The sequence below is a fragment of the Microcaecilia unicolor genome, chromosome 10 (assembly GCF_901765095.1).
Source record: "Microcaecilia unicolor chromosome 10, aMicUni1.1, whole genome shotgun sequence".
NCBI classification, from domain to species: Eukaryota; Metazoa; Chordata; class Amphibia; order Gymnophiona; family Siphonopidae; genus Microcaecilia; species Microcaecilia unicolor.
In genome coordinates this window covers 11035909-11060988 of record NC_044040.1, presented here as the reverse complement: position 1 = coordinate 11060988, position 25080 = coordinate 11035909, and the positions used below count along the sequence as shown (strand labels likewise).

Here is a 25080-nt window from a genome sequence, read left to right as displayed (position 1 = left end):
TGAATGTAGGGAGAGATGAGAGTGGAGAGGTAATGGGGGGCTGCAGAGTGGATGCATTTTAAAGGTCAGTAAGAGAAGTTTGAACTGTACGCGGAAGCGGACAGGGAGCCAGTGAAGTGACTTGAGGAGCGGGCTAGTGTGGGTAAAACGAGTTTGGTGGAAAATAAGTCGTGCCGCAGAATTTTGGACAGACTGGAGAGGAGAGAGAAGTCTGCCCAGCACTGTTCTTGTACTAAGTTCTGAAGCTAACATCGAAGCCCCTTAAAATTTACACTCCAGCCCACCCCTATCTATTCAGTCACGATCAGGGCGTAGACGGTAGAAGTCTGCCCAGCTCCCGTTTTGTTTCCCAATTACCAGCGTCGCCACCCAATCTCCGCTAAGATTCCGCGGAACCATTCCTTCTAAACAGGATCCCTCTGTGTTTATCCCACGCATGTTTGAATTCCATTACCGTTTTCATCTCCACCACCTCCTGCTGCCTTCAGTCAGATCAATGCAGAATCAACAGAGGATGACGACTCCTGCTTATGCAACAGATTGTAGGTTGGATTACAGCATCAGTTCAGACATGAAAAAGGTGTGAAAGGGAGGGAGACCAGTATCGCTGCTATGTCCCTTTGTTTTTAATTTTCCCATACCATCTCAAGGTAGATTACATTAAAATAAATTCAGTATCTTGATCATAAGGTTGTTGCTGCAGTGCCCTGGTCTGGATAAACGTTCCCCTGCAGATGTAACCTTGCTTTTCTCCTCTGACTGTGAATGTTTATTCTTGCCGTTAGCATTTGGAAAGCATCGCTTCCCTCTTCACGTTTCCTGCATGGGATGGTAGATACCACATTAATGGGAGATTCTGTGTTTCTGCCTCTTGTGGTTTACCGTAAGGTCCTGTGATATCTACTGATCAAACACTTTTTTTAAAAGATGCACAGAGGGACTTAAGAGACACTGGGCTCCCTGACTCATTACCAGAGTGAAGACTGCAAGAAACTCCTAGGTTCAGCTTCTCTGCTGCCATCCTTTTACTTCCCAACTCTCTCAGCTCTGAAAACAAATCACCACCATTGTAATGCAGTCTGTAATTTGCTTGTATTATTGGGGAAGACTGTCCCTAGTTCATTCTGCGCTGTCGGGCTGACGAAGAGCAAATCACAGTAAAAATGGTCTCACCTGTAACCTGTTTGTTTCATCTTTTTATTGCAATTTTCCACAGAGAAATTGTTCAAGCATAAAAATTGTACAAAAAAGCACTGTGGAATGTGTTTTTTTTTAAATTGCACAGATTTATATATTATTCTGTGCATCATTTTTGCTGTGGGTTTTTTTTTCTCCTCTTCCAAACTTGAGGCACTTAGAATCATTGGCCAAAAGGTGCAGTGTTTAAACTGATTTGCAAGAGCTTAGTACTTTTTCCAAAAATATAAATCTGATTGTAAAAAATGATATTCAACAGTGTGTCTCTTGTTTGGGTTCAAGACATTGATTAGCACAAAATCACTGTGTCCTGATAATGCATTTCTGTTTATGGTGATGTATATTTTTCCATGAAAAAAAGACTTTTCCTTTAACCTCTATGTTTCAACATTTTTATTAGAATATTTGCAATGTCATTATACTTTACATCATAACTTGGTACCTATACATCTCTGTCAACCAAGTATAACATCAACTTCTGTCAACATCATTTTACATATTCCTCCCCCCATCCCCCTCTTTGGGATTTAGCATTGCTGATGTTTAAGTTGTTGATCATGAATTAAAGGATTGTGTAATAAAGTGAGATCATCTATTAATGTCTCATGTTTTAATGCTATTCCTAATTATTCTAATTCCATTCCCTATCCTCTCTTATCGCTTTAATATCCAATGTTCACATCAATAGTATTTATCCAATCTATCATTATATACTGATATCTCCTTTAACCTAGTTAATATACAGCATGTTTCTATACAAATGATGCTCGGGATTCTCACTGTGGCTGTCCTTGATTTGTTTTATTAGGAGGCGGAAGGACAGGCACGAAGCCAGTGGCTTTTCCAGGCGCCCAGACACAGAGTCCGACGAGGAGGAAGATTACGAGAGGGAAAAGAGGAAACGAAGTAAGAGCTCTCATGTGACTTAGATCTTCCCACCCGGGTCCAGTTTGGTTTTCAAGGTGTCTGTGATGCTAGTAGATTGTTACCATGTGTGAGTGCAGAAACTGGATTCACGTGATTAAGCATCTGCAGTGCAATTCAGATTGCTTTCACTCGTTCCTATTGTTCACCTGGTCCCTGGTGCCAGATAACCAGGTTTGTATGAGGAGAGCAGCTTTCCAGACTGTGGGCTCTAGAAATGAATGGTTCCCTGCGAGTTCTACGAGTACCTGCTGCTGTGGGTGGTGAGATGCAGGATAAAACATTTCAGCACGGACGTATCTGATGACGACGATATGTAACAGTGTTTGTCACATTCTTACTTGCAGCAGGAATAGCAAAGCCTTTAGTGAGCTGGTTACTTAAGCCTCATATGTAGTACTGCAGCAGAGCATAGCAAGTGTATCCACTTGAATGTGACTGACCGTGAGGTAACACCAATGGGAGGCACCAGAACAGCTTCCATATCATCAAGCTGATCAATCCATAGACTGGTGGGTTGTGTCCATCTACCAGCAGGTGGAGATAGAGAGCAAACTTTTGCCTCCCTATATGTGGTCATGTGCTGCCGGAAACTCCTCAGTATGTTCTCTATCTCAGCAGGTGGTGGTCACACACAGCAGCAGCTCTGGCTAGGCCTCCAAGCCTAATCCTTAGGTTTTGTTGAGGCCTGGGGTTGAGGGCTCTTTTGAGCAAGTGCAAACCTGGTGGTGCCAGGTCCCTCCTTTTCTCCCCCCTCCCGCTGGCTCCGTTAAAAAAAAAAAAAAAAAAAAATGTTAAACATCCTTAAAGGCGTTTATTTCGACGTTTATTTAAACGTTCATTGCAGCTACTCACTGGGACACCAGTTCGTTACAGCTCGGAGCGGCAAGCAGGTAATTTTACCTTTTTATAGCGGGCAGGGGGTTCCCCGATTCTTCTCCTCGTGGCATATGGCGTCGGAGGGCGAGGGCGCAAAGGGTCGCTCCCCGGATCGCTTGAGCGCTTCTAGAGGGGATGCGGGGGTCTTACAGCCTGATTCGCCCTTGTTGGGTGACAGTTTCGTGACCGATGAATGTCCCGGTCCTTCCTCCGGCGTGGCGGTTTTTCCCGCCATAAACGCCCATCCCCCGCTCCTCGCCTCCGCCATCTTGGCCGGCCACGCGGCTCGGACGGCTTCTTCGTGGGCCGCCCTTGAGGTTGGAGACATTAATGCCATGAACGCCCTTAATTTGGGCGACGGCACAAAAGCGGCTACAGTTAAGTGCCGTTCTTCCCGCGCGGCTCCTTCGCGGAGTGTCGCGCCGGACGCCATTTTGGATGCGCAGCAGGCCTCTCCCCCGCTCTTGCGAGCGCCGGTTGAGGGTGCGTCTAGGGCTGTTGCCCAGGCTGCGGAAGTGCACAGTCTGGGGGGTTTCTCCCCCGAGTTTGTTTTGCTGCTGCATCAGGCTTTCCTCATGCAAAACGCTGCCCCTGCTCCCTCTTCTGATAAAGAGGTTGAGGTTCCCAGAGGTAAACGCCCTCGGGTTGATTTCCAGGCCTTGGAGGACTTTGTCTCCTCCGATGTAGATGAGGGCAGCGTGTCTGAGGTCTCCCAACGGTCCTTTGCGGATTCCTTGGAGGAGACGGATCCCCGCTCGGATGGAGCGGATGACCCCTCTGCAGCGCGGCTTTTTAGCCCAGAGGATTTGCCCAACCTGTTAGTGCAGGCCATGGGCATTTTGATGATTTCCTCTCCGGAGGACGTCTCTCCCTCAGCCCCTGTTGGCTCTGCCATTATGCTGGGGACGAAGCGCCCGCCTAGAACCTTCCACGTGCATGATGCCATGCACACCTTAATTTCGGCTCAATGGGATGTCCCGGAAGCGAGCCTCAAAGTGGCTAGGGCTATGTCCCACCTCTATCCTTTACCTGAAAGTGAACGTGAGGCCTATCTGTGGCCTACTGTGGATTCTTTAATCACTGCGGTGACTAAGAAAACGGCTTTGCCGGTGGAAGGTGGCACGGCCCTAATGGATGCCCAAGACAGAAGATTGGAGGCGGCCTTAAGGTCGTCCTTTGAGGCAACTGCTTTAAGTTTGCAGGCCTTGGTTTGCGGTTCCTATGTGGCCAGGGCGTGCCTGACTATGGTGCAGCGGGCTTCCCCCTCGGATCATTCCTTGAGGGCTGATTGGCCGGCCCTGGAATCGGGCCTAGCCTATTTGGCAGACTTGCTGTATGATGTCTTGAGAGCCTCAGCTAAAGGCATGGCTCAGACAGTCTCTGCACGGCGGTGGCTTTGGCTCAAACATTGGTCTGCTGACCACGCCTCTAAATCCCGCCTGGCTAGATTGCCTTTTAAAGGCAAGCTGCTCTTTGGGGTCGAGCTGGACAAAATCGTGACCGATCTCGGCACGTCAAAGGGCAAGAAGTTACCAGAGGTCAGGGCTCGGGCTAGTACTCATCCCGGTACCTCCAGAGGACGGTTTCAGGAAGCCCGTCGGTACTGCCCGGGCAGGTCGGGCTCCTCTGCCCCCTCTTCCTTCAAGAGGAATTTCTCCCCCAAGCAGCATTCCTTTCGCAGAGACCGCCGTCCCGGAGGTGCTCCCTCCGGTCCTCCCCCAGGGTCTCGCGCCCAGTGACGGGGCCTTGGTCCACGCCCCAGTGCAGATTGGAGGACGGCTGTCCTCGTTTCTGGGTGAGCGGACCACAGTAACTTCACACGCTTGGGTGCTGGAAGGCATCAGAGACGGCTACAAGCTAGAGTTCTGCCGACCCTTAAGAGACGGGTTTGTACTCTCTCCCTGCAAGTCTCCGGTCAAAGCTGTGGCAGTGCAGCAGACCTTGGACAACCTGATCCGCCTGGGTGCGGTCGTTCCGGTGCCAAAAAATCAGATTGGCAAGGGACGTTACTCCATTTACTTTGTGGTACCAAAGAAAGGAGGTTCTGTCCGGCCTATCCTCGACCTCAAAGGGGTCAATCGGGCCTTGAAAGTGAGGCACTTTCGCATGGAGACTCTCCGCTCTGTTATAGCGGCAGTGAAGGCAGGAGAGTTCTGGGCTTCCTTGGACATCAAGGAAGCGTACCTGCATATTCCCATCTGGCCTCCTCTCCAACGCTTTCTGCGTTTTACAGTCCTGAGACGACACTTCCAGTTCAGAGCCCTCCCTTTCTGGTTGGCTACTGCTCCGCGGACCTTTTCCAAAGTAATGGGGGTCATAGCGGCCTTCCTGCTAAAGGAAGGAGTACAAGTCCATCCTTATCTGGACGACTGGTTGATCCGAGCCCCCTCTTATGCAGGGTGCGGCAAAGCTATGGACCGGGTAGTTGCTCTTTTGAGCTCCCTGGGATGGATCATCAACTGGAAGAAGAGCCAGCTGCACCCGACTCAGTCCCTGGAGTATCTGGGAGTTCGATTCGACACCCAAGTGGGCAGAGTGTTCCTGCCAGACAATCGGATTGTCAAGCTTCAGGCTCAGGTGGACTAGTTCCTAGTAGCCTCTCCTATTCGGGCTTCGGACTACGTGCAGCTGTTGGGCTCTATGACGGCCACGATGGAAGTAGTGCCCTGGGCCAGGGCTCATATGAGACCACTACAGCTATCTCTGCTGCTGCGCTGGACTCCGATGTCGGAGGATTCTGCTGTGCGCCTTCCCTTGGACCCAGCAGTGCGCAAGGCGCTGAGCTGGTGGACGCAGACAGACAAGTTGTCTGCAGCAATGCCTCTGGTGACCCCGGAGTGGATTGTCGTCACGACAGACGCCTCTTTGATGGGCTGGGGAGCCCAATGCTTGGGAAGGACAGTGCAGGGGCTCTGGTCTCCTGCAGAGGCAAGTGGTCTATCAACCTCCTGGAACTCAGAGCCATTCGGTTGGTGTTATTGGAGTTCATCCCGGTACTGGTGTTGAAGCCTGTACGGGTCCTGTCGGACAATGCCACGGCTGTGGCCTATATCAACCGCCAGGGAGGTACCAAGAGCGCCCCTCTAGCCAAGGAGGCTATGAATCTATGCCAGTGGGCGGAAGCGAACCTGGAGCAGGAGCCCGGAGAGCGGCAGCTATCTGCTCAGGCGTTCTTGGACATCACGAAGCGCTGGGGCCAGCCGAGCCTATATCTGATGGCGTCATCGGCCAATTGCCAAGTGCCGCGCTTGTTCAGCAGAGGACGGGACCCTCGATCCCTGGGAGTAGATGCTCTTCTCCAACAGTGGCCGACACAAGAGTTTCTCTATGTGTTCCCGCCCTGGCCCATGTTGGGCAGGGTGCTAGTCCGGGTGGCAAAGCATCCCGGCAGGGTAATCCTGGTGGTCCGGATTGGACCAGATGTCCCTGGTATGCGGACTTGATCAGGCTCTCAGTCGGCGATCCTCTGCGGCTGCCAGTGGAGCAGGGCCTGTTACATCAGGGTCCCGTGGTGATGGAGGATCCCTCCACCTTTGGTCTTACGGCCTGCCTATTGAGCGGCAGCGTCTGAGGAAGAAGGGCTTCTCAGACAAGGTCATCGCCACTATGCTGAGAGCGAGGAAGCGCTCTACTTCTACTGCTTACGCCAGGGTTTGGCGTGTCTTTGCAGCATGGTGTGAAGCAGGCTCACTTTCTCCCTTCACTGCTCCAATTCTTCAGTGTTGGCGTTCCTGCAAGAAGGTCTGGAGAAAGGCCTGTCGCTCAGTTCCCTTTAAGTCCAGATAGCGGCTCTGGCTTGCTTCAGGGGCCGCCTGAAGGGTGCTTCCCTGGCTTCGCAGCCAGATGTGGTGCGCTTTCGCAAGGGAGTTACTCACCTGCGCCCTCCTCCGCACTCAGTGGTGCCTGCGTGGATTCTCAACCTGGTGCTAAGAGCATTGCAGAAGCCGCCTTTTGAACCCTTGGCAAGGGCATCTCTGAAAGACCTGACATTGAAAGCAGTCTTTTTGGTGGCTATCACTTCAGCCAGAAGAGTTTCCGAGCTCCAGGCGCTCTCTTGTCGAGAGCCTTTTCTGCAGTTCACTGAGGCAGGAGTGACTATTCGCACAGTGCCTTCCTTCCTGCCCAAGATTGTTTCTCGCTTCCATGTGAATCAGCAGCTCTGTCTCCCTTCCTTTCATAGGGAGGACTACCCAGAGGAGTACTCTGCTCTTAAATATCTGGATGTGAGACGAGTCATCATCAGATACTTGGAAGTGACCAATGATTTCCGGAAATCGGATCATCTGTTTGTCCTGTTTGCAGGTCCTCGTAAGGGTCTGCAGGCTGCTAAGCCTACAGTGGCAAGATGGGTCAAGGAAGCCATGGCAGCGGCTTATGTGGCCGCGGGGAAGGTGCCGCCTATCCAGCTGAAGGCTCACTCCACAAGAGCTCAGGCGGCCTCGATGGCAGAGGCCGGATCCGTCTCCTTGGAAGAGATATGCAGGCGGCAACTTGGGCTTCGGCTCATACATTCTCCAAGCATTACCGTTTGACGGTGGCTGCACGGGCGGAGGCCCGGTTTGGAGCTTCAGTGTTGAGGTCAGGGATTTCAATGTCCCGCCCTGGGTGAGTACTGCTTCGGTACATCCCACCAGTCTATGGATTGATCAGCTTGATGATATGGAAGGTAAAATTATGTATAATCATACCTGATAATTTTCTTTCCATTAATCATAGCTGATCAATCCATAGCCCCTCCCAGATATCTGTACTGTTTATATTCTGGTTGAATTTTAGGTTCAAGTTTAGCCTTCAGTTACTTCAGGAGGACTTCGTGTTCAAGTTCTTCTTTCACTTGGATTCTTCAAGAGTTGAGACGAGTTGTGTTACAGTGAGCTGCTGCATTCCTCTCCCCTCCGTTTTACGGGGCTGGATTGAGACATAAATTCTGCCGGCACTCCCTCCCGCTTCGTGCGGCTGTAGGGCAGCTTTGTACCCCTCCCGCTTCGGCGGTGTTAGGGTCAGTCAGCTCCTCCCGCGGTTGCGGTTGCAGGATAAGCCAGATCCCCCCGCATTGGCGGGTGTGGTGTCCCTCCCCCGCTCCGCGGGGATGAGCTGGACGGATTCCCCTCCCCCACTTGTGTGGGGATGAGCTGGGTTAATTCCCCTCCCCCGTTTTGGCGGTGGTGAGCTGGGCAGAGTGTCCCTTCGTGGGTGTAATTCTCTTATGTGCTGAGTCCTGCGGATGGAGCTTTGATATCGACATACTGAGGAGTTTCCGGCAGCACATGACCACATATAGGGAGGCAAAAGTTTGCTCTCTATCTCCACCTGCTGGTAGATGGACACAACCCACCAGTCTATGGATTGATCAGCTATGATTAATGGAAAGAAAATTATCAGGTATGATTATACATAATTTTACCTTTTCCCTTCTATATATGAAAGTGAATGGGTTTGGAGAATCTCTGTTTGCAGTGGAGCGGGTCAAAGTACACAGCACAAGCAGTCCAGAAAGAAGCACGAAGGGCTCTCAAGAGTTGGAGCAAGTACACTTTGTTAATGACCCGACACGGGCCATGTTTCAGCGTAAAGTAATGCCTTCCTCAGAGGTCAGTTCAACCAAGCAACACTAAATACTTGAGTTGTTGCTCACAAAGTAGTAAATTTAATACAACTCGGAGAAAATTTTTCTTCACTCAAAGTGTAATTAAACTTTGGAATTCGTTGCCAGACAATGCGTTTCAGGCGGTTAGCTTAGCGGGGTTTAAAAAAGGTCCGGACGGCTTCCTAAAGGAAAAGTCCATAGACCATTATTAAATTGACTTGGGGGGAAAATCCACTGCTTATTTCTGGGATAAGCAGCATAAAATGTATTGAACTTTTTCGGGATCTTGCTGGGTACTTATGACCTGGATTTGCTACTGGAAACAGGATGTTGGGTTTGATGGACTTTTGGTCTGTCCCAGTGTGGCAATACTTATGTTACTTATGTAATATAGTAGCTCATCACAATGAAAGGTCGGAGCAAGACGCCAAGATAATGCGCCAAAAAACTAGCCACCAGATCCAGCCTGTTCTTTAGATTTGCTATCAGTTTGAAATTGTCTTCGTACTAAATCCGGCACCAGCTCCCTTTATTGCTTCGTTAGCTGCAGATGGTGGTGTGGAGGTAGAGGTCACTGAGGACATGGCATTCCCTCATCCGAAGAGAACATCGAAGTGAACAAAAATCAGCAAATACAAAAATCTTTGCTACAGTGGTAACGTCATGGATAGAGAGGCTAGGATATATTTGGAAATTGGGCTGTGCTCATGTCAGGAGAGCTGGAAGGGCCAAAACCGTGAGGCTGCAGAGAAAGGGGTTTACAGGAAATCCTTTCTACACAGGGAGAATTCTTTATATCATTGCTGTAAAAAACTCCTCATTTTCCAAGTGTATAACTATATTTTGTTATTTTAATTGTGCGGAAATGCACAAAAAAAAATGATATGGAATAGCTTGCCCCACTGCTCGTTACACTCTTATTTTTTTTTATTTTTGTTACATTTGTACCCTGCGCTTTCCCACTCATGGCAGGCTCAATGCGGCTTACATGGGGCAATGGAGGGTTAAGTGACTTGCCCAGAGTCACAAGGAGCTGCCTTTGCCTGAAGTGGGAATCAAACTCAGTTCCTCAGTTCCCCAGGACCAAAGTCCACCACCCACCCTAACCACTAGGCCACTCCTCCACTCCACTCTTAGAGATCGAGACTTTGTTATCAAAGTTTTCTCCTACCCTTTTTTCCCACCTGGTCAAAGCATTGGGGTCTTTTGAGGCAGTGGGCATCTGATGCAGTTAGTTACTGCTGATCTAATACCTTTTGAAGAGCTGCCTCATGACTTCTCGATTGCCGCCAAGTGATCGTTTTGCTTATTTGCAGCTCACTCGTTTCTTAACTTCGAAATCTATTAAGCCTTTTGTCACATTGGGAAAACACTTTCCTGGAAGATTTATGTAAAGATTTTCGTAATACACGTAAATTAATTTCAGTGCTGTATCGTTATCTTAGGGAAAGCCTGCTAGAGCTGTTAACTTTCAAGTTATGTATCGTTGGTTTCTTACTCCCGCCGGACTCCATCACATTTTTCTGCTGTTCCGACACTTTGTTGGAGAAAATGTGGTGAGAGAGGAACTATGGGACACTGTTGGACCTATCTCAAGGTGCGTGCTCAGGGGGCGTAGCCAGACAACAGATTTTGGGTGGGCCTAGGCAAGAATTAGGTGGGCACCAAGTGTTCCCCCCCCCTCCTCCCCCCCAAAAAATGATCTCAGCTGCTGGGAAAACGCTTCTTTCCACCTTGGCAGCAGGCATGCACTGATAACTGAGCATGCGCAGGTGCCGGTGTTCTGGAGAGTAGCGTTTTTGTTACCATCAAGGGGAAATCTTCAGCTGACGGAGCCTGGGATTCCCAGTGTTACAAGAAATTATTTATTTTGGGGAAAATAGCTCGAGAGCACTCGCTACTGTTTATAATTTAAGAGCAGATGCTGTATTTATAAGTTTTAGGATATTAATTTCTCCACCAATCACCAAAGGTGATAATTGCAATAAATTAGATAGATTAAGTATATATAAAAGATACCATATACTCAGAACACAAAGAGACCGTATTTTTAGCTTCAAAAAGGTTGATTTAATATACAATTGCACACGAGAGGTAGGTTTTAAGAGATCTTTACAGATAATCTGTGCTTAAGTAAGGCAAAGTAGCAGGTCTAGATCAAAAGTTATGTTACTTACAAGTCCTTGTTACAAGCATGCTGTGGTCCAGCTGATTGATGAGCACATGTTTCAGGAGCAAGGCATCAGTGGACCCCAAAGAGAGCAGCAGGTCCCAAGAGGAGGCAGGTTCCAAGAGGAGGCAGGTTCCAAGAAAGCGAGCTGGGCTGTTTCCAGGCCTTTTATAATGTTAGCAGAGAAGCATGGTGTGTGCATGTCCTGGATATTTTGCAAGGCATTATGGTTAATGTAGTCTGTTCACATGACCACATTATAAGTCCTTCCTTTCTGCACATGTCTGAAAGCTGATGGGAGGGGCAGGTATACCTTTGACAAGCAAATGTCCTGTTTATGGTTTCCCCTCTGAAGTCTTTGTCTTCAATGGGCTCTCCAGACTTTCGGTCTCTTGGGTCTTTGGTTTTCAGAGATGTCCTGATGAGCGTCCAGGTACCCACCTTTTGTTCAGTCTTTTTAGGTGGGAGGGCAGAGAGATTTATATATCTCTCTTTTGTCTTTGTTAAGTGTTTGTAATTAACTATCCCTGCTATCAGAAGTTCCCGGAAAAAGGGATGGGGAGAGAGGGGCTTGAAATGAAACTATTCTCTCTGCTGCAGTGTCAAATATATATATTTAAAAGCTGCACAAATATATTGGTGTATATATAATCCAGCAAAATATAATAAACTGATACCATTACACCACCAGTTACCACTAAACGTGCTACTGTTGGGTGGGCCTGAGCCATAAATGGGTGGGCCCTGGCCCACTGAAGCCCACCTGTGGCCACGCCACTGGTGCTTATTGAAAGATGGTGCAATATAAGCTGTAGTATTAGTTCTGGGTCTTGAGATACCATGTGACCCGGGGATCTGCTTGCTTAATAGATTGGTTCCGGGAGTACACTTGAGACAGCAATGTCTTGTCCTATATTTTCTTAATACAGCCTGACTCACTGTGGCTACTGCCTGGAATTCGGAGACTCTTCCACCTTGACTATAAATGGATCGCAAAACTTTGGTTTATAGCTGATATGGAAAAGATCTTGGCACAGCCTAATAAGACCCTGCCTAAATGGGAGCGCAAATGGGAACCCTTTCTTACTCATTGCATAGTCTGCTGAAGGAGGGTGGGGTTTATTTCATAGATATATAAACATTTGAGGTTCCTGTTTGGACCTGTATGTTTGAGAAGCAATTTGTTTTACATAGTGTAAATTTTGCTTCTTACGTTCGATGTATATTGCCTTTTCTTTGTAACGTTGACTTGAGCTTCTAATAAACAGACCTATAAAAATAAAAAAATTAGATGGAATGATCTGGAAAAGATTTAGGGCTAGGCATATTAGAAGATGCCAACACGAAGTATAATGAGTGTTACCACAGGGCTCATTGTCTGCAACAGAATCCATTTTCAATAATACATATTATAATGATCCTTAGTTTGGAGCACTGACTGTGTGTACTGGGCAGATCTGTAGACAGTGAATGGAACTCGTTACTTGGGATCTAAGCCCAATTCTAGGTGTGGGAAAATGGAATGGTGACATGAGTTGTTCCATACTTTAGAAACAGCCCTCCTGGTGGTAGTGGTGGGGTACTGCAGCCAGGGTGTATAGGAAATTGCTCCTTGTAATTAAATAGCATTTCCAAGGCCCCTGCATTCTTACTTTGGCCTTAAGCTTAGAGGACCTTCTGGACACAGGACACAGATAATATAGTAAATCTGTTGCCATAACCTCAGTTAAGCACAGCCGCAAAATAAAACACACTGAGCCAAAATTGCAGTGTTCTGCTGGATATCTGCTCAAATGCAAAATAATAAAGGAGCTCTGTTTAATACATTCTTCATCCAAGTGAGATCAGACCAGGTTCTCATACCAGCGTTTAATAGTTGTCTTTGTAAAGCTACAGCTCTTCAGATTTTCAGACTGCCACTTCCCATTTTTTAAAAATAAAACGTAGCAGCAAGCAGCATTGTGACTAGCAGACTATTGACTTGGAAATTCAGCTGCAAGTGCTGCTCTTTGCCCTCACCCCCAGTTTGGGAGAAACACATTATCCAGTAATTTGGTCGGCAGGGATTTGTGTTTCATCTTTAAAACGGTGGGATTATCACTTCATTCATTTCTGAGTCTTTGTGATTGCTTTGCCCGATCTCATGACCACCTGCTCTGATATGATTAGCTGCTGTCATATGCAGATTAGAGGCGAAGTGGCTTATTTCAGGTGTTTTGCTATGTGAAACATTTTGAGCGTCCTTTGGGAGAGCAGCTGATTAAGAGTTGCATGGACCAGCCTAGTAAAGAAAGGGGATGGGATTTTTATATGCCACCTTTTTGTGGTTACCATAGACCATTATTAAATTGACTTGGGGAAAATCCACTGCTTATTTCTAGGATAAGCAGCATAAAATGTATTGAACTTTTTCGGGATCTTGCCAGGTATTTGTGACCTGGATTGGCCACTGTTGGAAACAGGATGCTGGGCTTGTTGGACTTTTGGTCTGTCCCAGTGTGGCAATACTTATGTACTTATGTATATACAGATACTTATTTTGTACCTGGGGCAATGGAGGGTTAAGTGACTTGTCCAGAGTCACAAGGAGCTGCAGTGGGAATCGAACCCAGTTCCCCAGGATCAAAGTCTAGTGCACTAACCACTAGGCTACTCCTCCACTAGCGACATTCCATTTAGAATCTCAAATAGGGAAATGAGACCTGATATACCGCCTTCCTGTGGTTTTTGCAACTACATTCAAAGCGGTTTACACAGTATATACAGGTACTTATTTTGTACCTGGGGCAATGGAGGGTTAAGTGACTTGTCCAAAGTCACAAGGAGCTGCTGTGGGAGTCGAACCCAGTTCCCCAGGTTCTCAAACCACTGCACTAACCATTAGGCTACTCCTCCACTCCCCGAGAGGAGCTGTGAAATGGATTGATGCCTTAAATATGTAGAACTTCATGCATATCCATTGTAAACTCATTTCTTAGAGCATCCTAACATGAAAGCTACACCAGTTCAGATCTCTTCTGAGGCTGCCGCACCTTGGGCATTTCACATTGCAGGCACAGACTTTACTGAGTCACATTTTTGTGAAAAGAATGATGCTGTTCATCTCAGCCATCCCTTATCCCTTTTTATAATAATTTGCATTTGTCTGTTTTTATCTCATGTTTTTACCTTGTATGTTATATCCCACCCCCCCTATTTTCAAAACGTTTTTGTTTTTTTAATGTATGCTTAGATATTATTTAATCGCCTTTTTGTATTTATTATATTCATAATAATAATATATATATATTTGTAGTTTCTCAATGTATGTGTGTTATTTATAGACCCCTTCTGAAACACAGTGCTGTGTCGGGTCCTGAAGAATAAAGATTTTATCCATCGTATTCCTCGTCCTGCTGGTTTCTTTATGGAAGAGCTCTGCTGACTACATACTCCTTCCTTTACTGACCTCTTATCCCACATTTCAGAAATACAGCCTACATTAGAGAGCCCAATAATTTGAGTCTTTTAACCTGACTCATAAAACAGGTTAGAATCTAGTTTAGGTTAAAAATGTTGCCTGAATATAAACCTACAGACATCGGCCGGTGTTGCGGTCTGAATTTTTTTTGGAACAATTTCAAGTCCTTACATTAGGGCCCACGTTGCCATTTTTTGTGGATCAGTTTTGTTCCCGTAACAGTAAAGCACAAAACCCCCATTTAATAAGATGGGGCGTGATTTTCTTTGCTCAGTCAATGAGCTCCTGTATCTGGGGACCCACAACAAGCTTTTCTAGAAGCAGGAAAAGCCTAGAGCTGAAAGAACGTTTTTAGTCTTGTAGAACAGCTCCTGAATCGTGCTGCTCCGCTCCTTTCTCCTCTGACTGTTCTCTTTTCTTTCTCAGGTATGGGAGGCGCTGCCATCGCACCACCTTCTTCTCTGGTGGAGAAGGATAAAGAGTGTGAGTACCACTAATTATTTGATTTTAAGGTGATATGTTGCCATTGGACTAATTTAATACATTTGTTGACTAGCTTTTTGGGAGCTAACACTCCTTCCTCGGGTCAGAACAGAATGAGCACAATTTGACATTACAAGAAAAAATCGTACAGAGCATTCCATCAGTAGTCTGAAAGGGAAATCATAAGGTTCATTGGTAAGCAGAAAGTGACAGGCAGTAGAATTTTATATTTATTATTTATTTTGTCACATTTATACCCCACATTTTCCCACATGTTTGCAGGCTAAATGTGGCTCACATTAAACCGAAAAGGCAATCGCCAACCTGGTTATTTATCAATTACAATATGTAGCCCTGGTCTGCTTTATTTTGTTTTGATTAGGGTTTTTTTTTTTTTGTTTGTGTTTGCTACATTTTTTTATGATCCTGTTTTATTTGATGGTTTTGTTTTTACAATAATATTTTAATATTACTTCATTTACTATTCAGATCATAGTATTGTAGAGCAATTTAATAAATGAAAATTTTTATTTTCCTGATTGTGGGGCCCTTTTACTAAGCCACGTAAGGGCCTACGCACACCCAACGCGGGTCAGTTTGGAGTTACTGCCCTGCCCCATTTTTGACGAGCATCCGCTACATGCACCAGAAAATATATTTTATGGCGTGCAGCGAAAATCGGGCGGTAACTTCAACTTGATGCACGTAGGCGATTACTGCACGGTTAACGCGAGAGACCTTACCGCTGTCAATGACTGACGGTAAGGTCTCAGACCCAGAGTGGATGATCGCCAATTTTTATTTTGCTGCACGTCCATCTTCGGCCAAAAAAAAAAAAAAAGGCCTTTCTTGCAGGTGCGCTGAAAAATGGATGTGCGCGCGTCCAATACGTGCATCTATACCAGTGCAGGCCATTTTTCAGCGCATCTTAGTAAACGGACCCCTGTGTTAGTTACCTTTGAATATCCTAATCATTATGAAATAGTCTGAAACAGACACATACAAAATGATGGTAGGTAAAGACTATATGGCCTGTCCATAATATCTACTATCCCTTCCTCTCCCTTAGAGATCTTGTGTGCTTGTCCCATGCTTCCCTGAATTCAGATAGTCTTGCCTTCACCACATCCACTGAGAGGCCGTTCCATGCCTCCACCACCCTTTCTGTAAAGAAGTATTTTCTAGGATTATTCCTGTTCATCCTATGCCCTTCATTCCTTTCAGATATTTAAATATCTGTTATCATACCTACCTTTTTCTGCCTTTCTTCCATATACACTTTATGATGAAGACAACTGACCATTTTAGTAGCTGCCGTCTGGAACAACACATTCTATTTATATCTTTTTGAAGGTACTGTTTCCAGAACTGTACACAGTACTCTTACCCACGTTGAGTACTGTAATAGTATTTTTATTGGATGCAAGGCCCAAGTCCTGAAAAAACTCCAAACTGCCCAAAACACAGCAGCCAGGCTTATTTTTGGTAAATCACGGTTTGATAGTGCAACACCTCTCCGCTTTAAACTTCATTGGCTCCCTATTTTGGAAGGAGCAGAAGCGGGATCATGTTTTATTGCATGCTTTTCTCATGGGGTCTTGTGATAGTGCTGGCGTCATTTGCAATGTGGTATATTTCAGGGACATAAACATTGTTTTCTTCTTGTTAAACTTGATTTTTTACTAATTTTTGCTTTAGACCAGGTGGTTGTCAGAAGGCCAGTGTTGACGGGAATCTTTGTAGCTTTTTCAGGAGTAATGCATTCTCTGATGAAGTGTCGCAGGACGACTGCTAGAAATCTATAACTGGCTGGGGCCCTGAACTTTGGAAAAAGTTATCCAAGGAGATCAGAGAGATCACTTGTTATCATAGCTTTAGAAAGACGATAAAAACTTTTTTGTTTAACTAATATTTAATGGATCCACCTTGAACCTTTATAGGCAAAGCGGAATATAAATGTCCACATTAGATTAGGTCTTCTATGAATATTTTAGTTTAGCCAGTTCTGGATTATGTCACTATGAAGGGTACGTCTCTAGTTTAGTGGAGGAGTAGCCTACTGGTTAGTGCAGCGGACTCTGATCCTGGGGAACTGGGTTCGATTCCCACTGCTGCTTCTTATGACTCTGGGCAAGTGACTTAACCCTCCATTGTCCCAGGTACAAATAAGTACCTGTATATAATATGTAAACCGCTTTGAATGTAGTTGGAAAAAAACCACAGAAAGACGGTATATAAGTCCCGTTCCCTTTCTTTATATTAGTCTTCCTGGAGATGATTAAGTAGGATGAGATTGTAATAGATGCCTTCTTCCAGTAGGTGGCAGATTTTGACTTTGCATGGTCTTAAGATGGGCTGCTGCGTCATGATATTTTTTGTCGTAGGAATCCTGTAAAATGAGCTTTTTTTTTTTTTTTTTTTTTTTAGTTCCAATATTTTTATTGTGTTTTATAAATGATAACAAATGGCTAAAATAAAGCAATTAGCCAGCTTAACAAGTTAACAGTAACAAGCATCAGCATACATGTTCAAGTTAGGGCAAGTCCGGGATTATTTCGATAACAGATCAAAATCATAAGTCACAGGAGTAATACATAATTTCAATTCTGACAAAGGTTATTATGTAGTGAGTTTAGTAAAGGAGACCATATTTTGTTGTGCTTAACAAGTGAGTTATGTTTTTCAGCCGCAGCATATTCATATTTAGCTAAAATACACACAGAATTCCACCATGATAAATAAGTTACTTTGTCAAGATCTTTCCAACAAAAGAAAAGTGTTCTAAGGGCTTGATGTAACATTAAATCCAGTAATTGTGCTTGATATTTGTCTATTGATGATTGTAACATTAGTGATCCACATATAACTATATTATTTGATAAAACATCTTGAATATTCAAGGTGGAAGATATTGTGTCCCATACAGAATTCCAATATTCTTGAATATATGGGCAAGAATAGATGATATGTTTAAGATTTCCAACATCTTTTTCACAGGTCCAGCATTTATTTGCACTGTTTTTTTGGTTTTATTGTGTTCAATTTGGCGAGTTTAGCAGGAGTCCATAGGGCTCTGTGTGCTAAGTAGAACATAGATTGTGAAATGGACGCTGATTTGGTGGTATGAGTAATTTTAAACCAAAATTTTTCCCAAGTTTTTTCATCTAGTTGGGCATTTAGATCGCATTCCCATGATTGCAAGGTATTAGTAGGTACATACTATGTACATCCCAATTTGGAACAATTCAAAATTAACAATTGTTGCATAAATTGGAATACTTGGAAAAAAGCTGGTATATGGACTCTCAGTGATGTTATAAAAGATAATTCTTGGCTACCTTTTGCCCAAATAAGTATAAAATATGGTCTTAAAAGTTCTCAATACTACAAATGGGTTCAACTCAAACACTGTGTAACTAATTCTGTAGATATAAAAAAATTAACTACTGATTACCCTTCTTGTTGGCAACTTTGCAAGTCTTTTATGACTTCCAAAAAAGTCGCATCTAAATGGTACAAAATACTACAGTTAGAAATGAGCTTTTAAACTGTATCTAAAAGCTGAAATTAGAAATAAAGCAAAATAGAGGGAAATCAGAGCAATATAATCAGCCTTTTCATGATAATGCTTTTTGAACAAAAAAAAAAGTACTCCTTTTAAGATGAAACCTGGTCTTTAGATGAGCACTTTCAATAACTTTATTTGAATGCTAGATTGTTTGATCTGTACCCCCTTCACTAGTGTTATGTATGTATGCTGTTGTGAATAGCACCCGGTCTTACATAGGAGGGAAAAAGCCCTTTAAAAGGGACAAAAAGACCCTTGCTGTGTATATCATACAGGCCAGATTATGTGCAAAATATTCACTTTTTGATCCTGTAAATTAGATGATATTTGGTGTGGGAAGGGTCAGATGAAAATGGTATGTTTAAGTTTTTCTCAATTTTTGACATACCGCCTCTTTTGAATCACAAACCGAGGCAGCTTGTCCTGTTGGGCTCACAGTCTTAAGTATATTGTACCTGGGGCAATGGGAGGGCTAAGTGACTTGCCCAGGGTCACATGGAGCTGCAGAGGGAATTGAACCTGGTTCCCCAGCTCCACAACGTGCTGCACCAACCATTAGGCCAGGAATGCAAATGAAGATTACAAAGTGCGTAACAAAATCTATGCACTTACTATGCGAGTATTCTATTTTCTCAAGTGGTCACACTATGTAATGCATAGAGAACAGTGTAACTCTAGTGACGGTGAAAATGAACCTAGTGAATATATTGTATACCTGTAGTAGCTCTTTTGAGGGAAACCTAAGTTTAAAGACACATGATTTGCAGAAAGCTAACATTTTAACGTTTGCAACGTGTTCTGTCTTCTCTCAGCTGCTCCTTATGAAGAAGAGCAGAGGTCCCGAGGTTCAAGCTCTAAAGCTGCTATCCCACCCCCAATATACGATGACTCGGACAGACCGCGATCTCCCACAGGCCCTAGTAATTCCTTCCTTGCTAATATGGGGTAAGCATCAGCCTCTTATGTGTTCATATTTCTTATTTTTTGTTACATTTGTACCCTGCGCTTTCCCACTCATGGCAGGCTCAATGCGGCTTACATGGGGCAATGGAGGGTTAAGTGACTTGCCCAGAGTCACAAGGAGCTGCCTGTGCTGGGAATCGAACTCATTTCCTCAGTTCCCCAGGACCAAAGTCCACCACCCTAACCACTAGGCCACTCCTCCACTTGAGGTTCTACATGGAATGTTGCTATTCCACTAGCAACATTCCATGTAGAAGTCGGCCCTTGCAGATCACCAATGTGGCCGCGCAGGCTTCTGCTTCTCAGACTCACAGAAACAGAAGCCTGCGCAGCCTTCTACATGGAATGTTGCTAGTGGAATAGCAACATTCCATGTAGAATCTCCAATAGTATCTATTTTATTTTCGTTACATTTGTACCCTGCGCTTTCCCACTCATGGCAGGCTCAATGCGGCTTACATGGGGCAATGGAGGGTTAAGTGACTTGCCCAGAGTCACAAGGAGCTGCCTGTGTCTGAAGTGGGAATCGAACTCAGTTCCCCAGGACCAAAGTCCGCCACCCTAACCACTAGGCCACTCCTCCACTCCACTAGGAAATGAATACTCGGCTTTAGTTGGCTGTCTCGTTTTCTTCATTGCTAGCTGTGCCTGTCCTGTCAGCTTTAGAGAAATCTGCTAAATGAGCCAGCTGCCATGCGGGTGACCTAGTGCGATTCCTGGCTTCTGCTCCTTGGAGCAGTGTGTTCACAGAATCCTCTGGGAGCCTCAGCCATTGCGCAGGAGCATCGTCTAGCTCACGGTCACACTTTTACCAAGTTCTGTCAAAAACCATAGCCTTGGTTTCTGAGAAGTAGAATTCGTTCTATCCTGGATGAAGGAGAAACGGAAGGTCATGGATGGCTCCGAGTCCAAGCTCATGGCACCGGAGCCCTTCCAAGGACAGGATCCGTTTGAGCCAGAAGTCAAAAGGTACTACTGTCAGGCATCAAAAATGGCTAAAAATGTCTTTCTTTTTGCTGCAACAGGGGTACTGTAGCCCATAAAATTATGCAGAAATATGGCTTCCGAGAAGGACAGGGGCTGGGCAAACATGAGCAAGGACTGAGCACAGCACTGTCGGTGGAGAAAACCAGCAAGAGAGGAGGAAAGATTATTATTGGAGATCTTGCAGATAAAGGTACTTCAGTCTATTAGACTTTGGTGCTGGGTGGCAGGGTAAAGAATTCAGAATGCTCTTAGCTAGTGCTTGATTGGGGTATTTAAAAGCTAGACACATACCAAAGGTATTCGATTTCAAAAGTAAAATTGGGCTGCAGTTTGGAATTCAGGAAATATTTACACAAAGAACACATTGAACTTTTGTCCTATTCTGCCATGTGGGGGGGAGGCTGGGCTTTGGTTTGCTCTGAACTGACCTTGGCATCCTGCCACTTGCAAGGTGGTTTCACATCCTCAAGCTGCAGGTTGCCTTTAATTTGGAGATCACCTCGCATGTCCCAGGAAACCGTGGACTTGAGGTTATTGAGCATTTGGGTCGGAGCTGAAGTACATCCCAAAATATTTGTTTTAAACCTGCAGACAGAAGAAATATAAAAACACAAAGCAGTTGGACATTCTGAAAGTCCCTTTTTTTAGACCATGTGTGTGTTAATTCTCAGAATAAAAAGTCTTTGAAAGGGTTATTTATTTATTTAGGCAACATTTCTTACTCGGCCATTCCCTTAGAATTTTGCACATGTGTAAAGCTGTGTTGCATTTCTCCACAAACCAATTCTCCTTCTGACAATATGTTGCTCTCCTGTCTACTAAATTGCATTGTTGGCCAATTAATGTGAGTTAATTGGCTGTAATGCATGTTATGCTTTAACACAGCTTTAATACAAGATAAAATCTGGCGCAACTCATGCTAAAATTGAACAGCTCATTTTTAAAGCGATTGAATTATTCCAGGGCGTATGTTAAAGGAGCTAGCATTGTTCACAAAATGAAGGACCCATTGTGCCCCCCTCCCCCACCCTCCACCAGCGCTTAGTTTTCCAAGTTCCTTTTGCAAAAACCCACAATGTCCCCTGGTGGCTCCTGACCCCTCCCAAGACTTAAATGAATATCCCTGGTGTTGATCTTTGTCTATTCCCACCCTTGCAGTGCTATTTTACAATCTTGGGATGGGTTGGGATTTCGGAGAGGAGATTGCACGGAGGGACATGGGGTTTTTGCAAGTTGGCAACTTAGGGGGGGGAACCCTCTTCACATCTATGACCACCAGAGGTGGGGTGGACTGGAAAACTAAGCCCCAGAGGAGCTGGCTTTTCCTTTATTCTACAGTGCAGGACGCTAGATGGGCCCGGGATGGAGAATGCACCATCCTGTGTTTTTGCAGCCAGGAAATTCCTACAGGGATGTAATAATCTGCAGTACTCAGGTACTGCAGCTAAGTAAATCCCACTGTGCTGTTTTAGTAAATGGGTGAATCTTTCATAAAGGCGGTTAATAAGTCCCAATAAATAAATGCTACCCTGAAACTGAAAGGCGCTGTAGCGTCTCGTTCATCAAGACATACCTGGTAGAGAGTGTGTTATTATAAAGCCCCTATGACATTTTAATTTGATGTGAAGATCTGGGTGGTTTTGAATTTTCTGCAGGAAAGATCATCCCCCCCCCCCCCCCCCCCCCCAAAAAAATAAAAATAAAAAAAATTTTGCATTCTGTCTGGGGTTAGAGGCAGAAAGGGGGTAACTCTAGAAACAGCTTAGCGCCAGACTTGCGCCTGTTGAAACCTGGCATAAATCGTTATTCTGTAACACTGCTCCTATATTTTTGGAATGTCCTGATCCAGCCAGTGCCCCCTTTTGGGTTGTGGACTTTGGTATTTAAGTACCCAGTGTTACAGACTAGCACGGAAGCAGATGTGCGTGCCAGTTAATGTTAGTAATTAATTTTTAGCCCCCAGTTATTGATGGCTGATGCACACACATCTTGGTTCGGTGTTTAAATTTAGGCGTCATGTATAGAGTCTGGGGGTTTAGTGATGTTGTTAGCTGAAACTATGTTGTTTTGCAGTCTGCAAAGCTCTTAATGTCGATTGAATATGGGGTTGGAGGGATGGGACAGACTGTGTGTGTGTCTGATGCCCGGAAAGATGCCCTGTTGATACAGGTGCTCTGTGAAAGGTGTGTGACTGATGTACACAATGCATGTTACCTGTTGCACAAAGAGTAAAGACTACAAGTGTTTTGAACAGAAAAGAAAGGAAAACCAGGAAACTTGCCAACAGAGGATGCAGCTGCGGGCTTCCCAGGTAGGGCCACATTTCTACCCTTTCGCTTTTTCATGAGTGCTGTGTAGAGAGAGCTTAGCCAAACAGCAGTCGGTGTATGCCCACCCTCTTTTGGTCTTATTCCTGGTTCTCTTTTTGCGTTTGCTATAGTTTTTTTCCTTACCAAAAGAATAAAAACGCAAAGGGTGGGCATCTTTTTAATTTACCTGCGCTGTTCCATCTTCAAAACTAGTATTGCCCTGAGGTGTCCTGCTGCTGTAAATGGGGGACCTTCCCCCTTTTTTTTGTGGGAAAGATCAGACCCCGTGGTGCCATGGGGCCTGACTGTGCAACCCCCAGAATTGGCGTCCAGGCTGTTCCCGAGCTCCTTTTACTTTACAGGCTGTGGGGAAAGAGGGAAACGTGTCTTGCAGCAGCGGGACACTTCGGAGCAGGTACCAAAGGGTAACCCAGGCCACGTTCAGCTGAATTCTCTACATTGACCTTATGTGTGTGTCAGAAGCAGCTTTGTTTTCTGTCTCTCTTCCTGTCAGCGGTGTGAGATCAGCTGAGGCTTTTACGATCTTGCATTAGTGTTGATTCTTTTACGATCTTGCATTAGTGTTGATTTTATCCCACTGTGGCTCAGCCTGCAATACGCCCTTAGTAGAAGATTACAGTAGTAGTGAGCAGTGTGCTGCATGTGGTTCTTGTAATGTCTTTTTTATTGCTTTGGAAAAGCAGTAACTCGGGGTCGTGAAAATAGAGGCTTTGTTTCTTCCTGCTTCCTTTACTCAAGAGTCTGCTTGCTTATATGGATGGTTCTAAGACCTAAAGAATGACAGCTCATGCTCTTTTTGTCCTTCAGTTGACTTGTTGAAGAAATCGGACTCCAATCCGCTAACTGAGATCCTGAAGTGCCCTACAAAAGTGGTTTTACTAAGGGTGAGAACGGAGAGATGTTATACCGGAGTCGTTTTAAATTGGCCTTCAGACGGCCGACAAGCTGTGTGACTGTATACTTGTTTGTAGAATGCCTCAAACCTTTTGCCCCTCACTGGCTTCTCCCACACTCCTAGACCTGGTTTGAAAGTCGGAGTAGCAAAACTTCTCCATTGATTTATGTGTGCAGTTACCTCCGTAGCAATCCTTAAGATCCATTTGTTAAACTCCCAAAGCTCAGAGCAGGGGCATAGCCAGACCTCGGCGGGAGTGGGGTCCAGAGCCCAAGGTGGTAGGGGGGCACATTTTAGCCTGTCTCCCCCCGCCGCCGCCGCTTTGCTGGCGGGGGTCTCCAACCCCCACCAGCCTTAGTCTTCTTCAGCGCCGGTCTCCGGCGCTGAAGAAGACTAAGGCTGGCGGGGGTTGGGGGGCCAGGACTAAATCTGTGGGGGCCCATGCCCCCTTGGCCTCGCCTAGCTACACCCCTGGCTGAGAGAGATGCAAAATGGTGGGATTCTGGGAGAATGTATTGAATAAAAAGGGTGTGTGTGTGATTGTTTTAAAATCCTTAAATGCCAGCTACGTTTCCTTGAGGTTGACACAAGCATACGGTCCGTGCCCAGTGAAGTTACAAACTGTATCATTTGTCCATGGTTTGTTCCCAGAATATGGTAGGTGCTGGGGAAGTCGACGAAGACCTCGAAGCCGAAACTAAAGAAGAGTGTGAAAAGTATGGCAAAGTGGCCAAGTGTGTCATTTTTGAGGTAGGAATCCATTTTCATCTTCGGTTCGGTTTCTCTCGTATTGAGAAGCTTTTATAGCGATGGCCTGGGTTCTCAAGTGCCGAGCGCCAGTGAGCATGGCACAAGGTCGTGTAAAATGAAAACATGCATGCCTACAGAGACTGGCGGTATCTCACAGTGAGAGCATGTCGGGCTGCAGGGAGCAGGTTGCTGGAGGCCTTCAGGTCCTGGGGCTATTTTGTTTTTTTTTTCTCTAATTCAGTTAGCGATTGCAGTTGACGTTATGTCTATAACAATATGTAGGCACTGTTCAGAGACAGACTTGAAAACTGCACTGATTTTACTTTGCAAACTGCCTCTCTCAATGTCTTAAACCCTTTCAGATTCCTGGCGCCCCCGATGATGAAGCCGTAAGAATATTCTTGGAATTTGAAAGGGTGGAATCTGCAATCAAAGGTAAAGTTCTTCCGCTTCAAAATGAAAGCCAGTTTCAGTGTTTAGGTTTCTAATCTAACCCAAAGTATTTATTTATTTATTTATGACATTTATACCCCACATTAGCCCGAAATAGACTCAAGTTTAATGTGTCTTACAAACAAACACTAAAGTGAATAAAACATAATAATGTACAGATGATAACACAAATTGTAATAAGTAAAGCCATGCGGGTTTTGTTTAATGGATCGCATGCTGTCTGGCTTGGCTGGTTGAAGTGTGAGTTTTACCAGGCTGTTTTGTACAGCTTACTGCTACTACTATTTAGCATTTCTATAGCGCTACAAGGCATACGCAGCGCTGCACAAACATAGAAGAAAGACAGTCCCTGCTCAAAGAGCTTACAATCTAATAGACAAAAAATAAAGTAATCAAATCAATTAATGTGTACAGGAAGGAGGAGAGGAGAGTAG

General features: G+C 45.2%; 1 protein-coding gene across 3 annotated transcripts in view; it reads left to right on the top strand.

Moving 5' to 3' along the window:
- Positions 1 to 25080, top strand: part of RBM17 (RNA binding motif protein 17) — a 241413-nt gene that overhangs the window by 207179 nt on the left and 9154 nt on the right. For 2 of the 3 annotated variants that reach the window (XM_030217191.1, XM_030217190.1), the window contains exons 5-12: positions 2006 to 2103; positions 14644 to 14700; positions 19081 to 19213; positions 20257 to 20408; positions 22473 to 22529; positions 23356 to 23432; positions 24095 to 24193; positions 24556 to 24628. In XM_030217191.1, the coding sequence (XP_030073051.1) occupies positions 2006 to 2103; positions 14644 to 14700; positions 19081 to 19213; positions 20257 to 20408; positions 22473 to 22529; positions 23356 to 23432; positions 24095 to 24193; positions 24556 to 24628 (746 nt within the window). The remainder of the gene's footprint in view (positions 1 to 2005; positions 2104 to 14643; positions 14701 to 19080; positions 19214 to 20256; positions 20409 to 22472; positions 22530 to 23355; positions 23433 to 24094; positions 24194 to 24555; positions 24629 to 25080) is intronic. The other variant, XM_030217192.1, reaches the window with a different exon arrangement.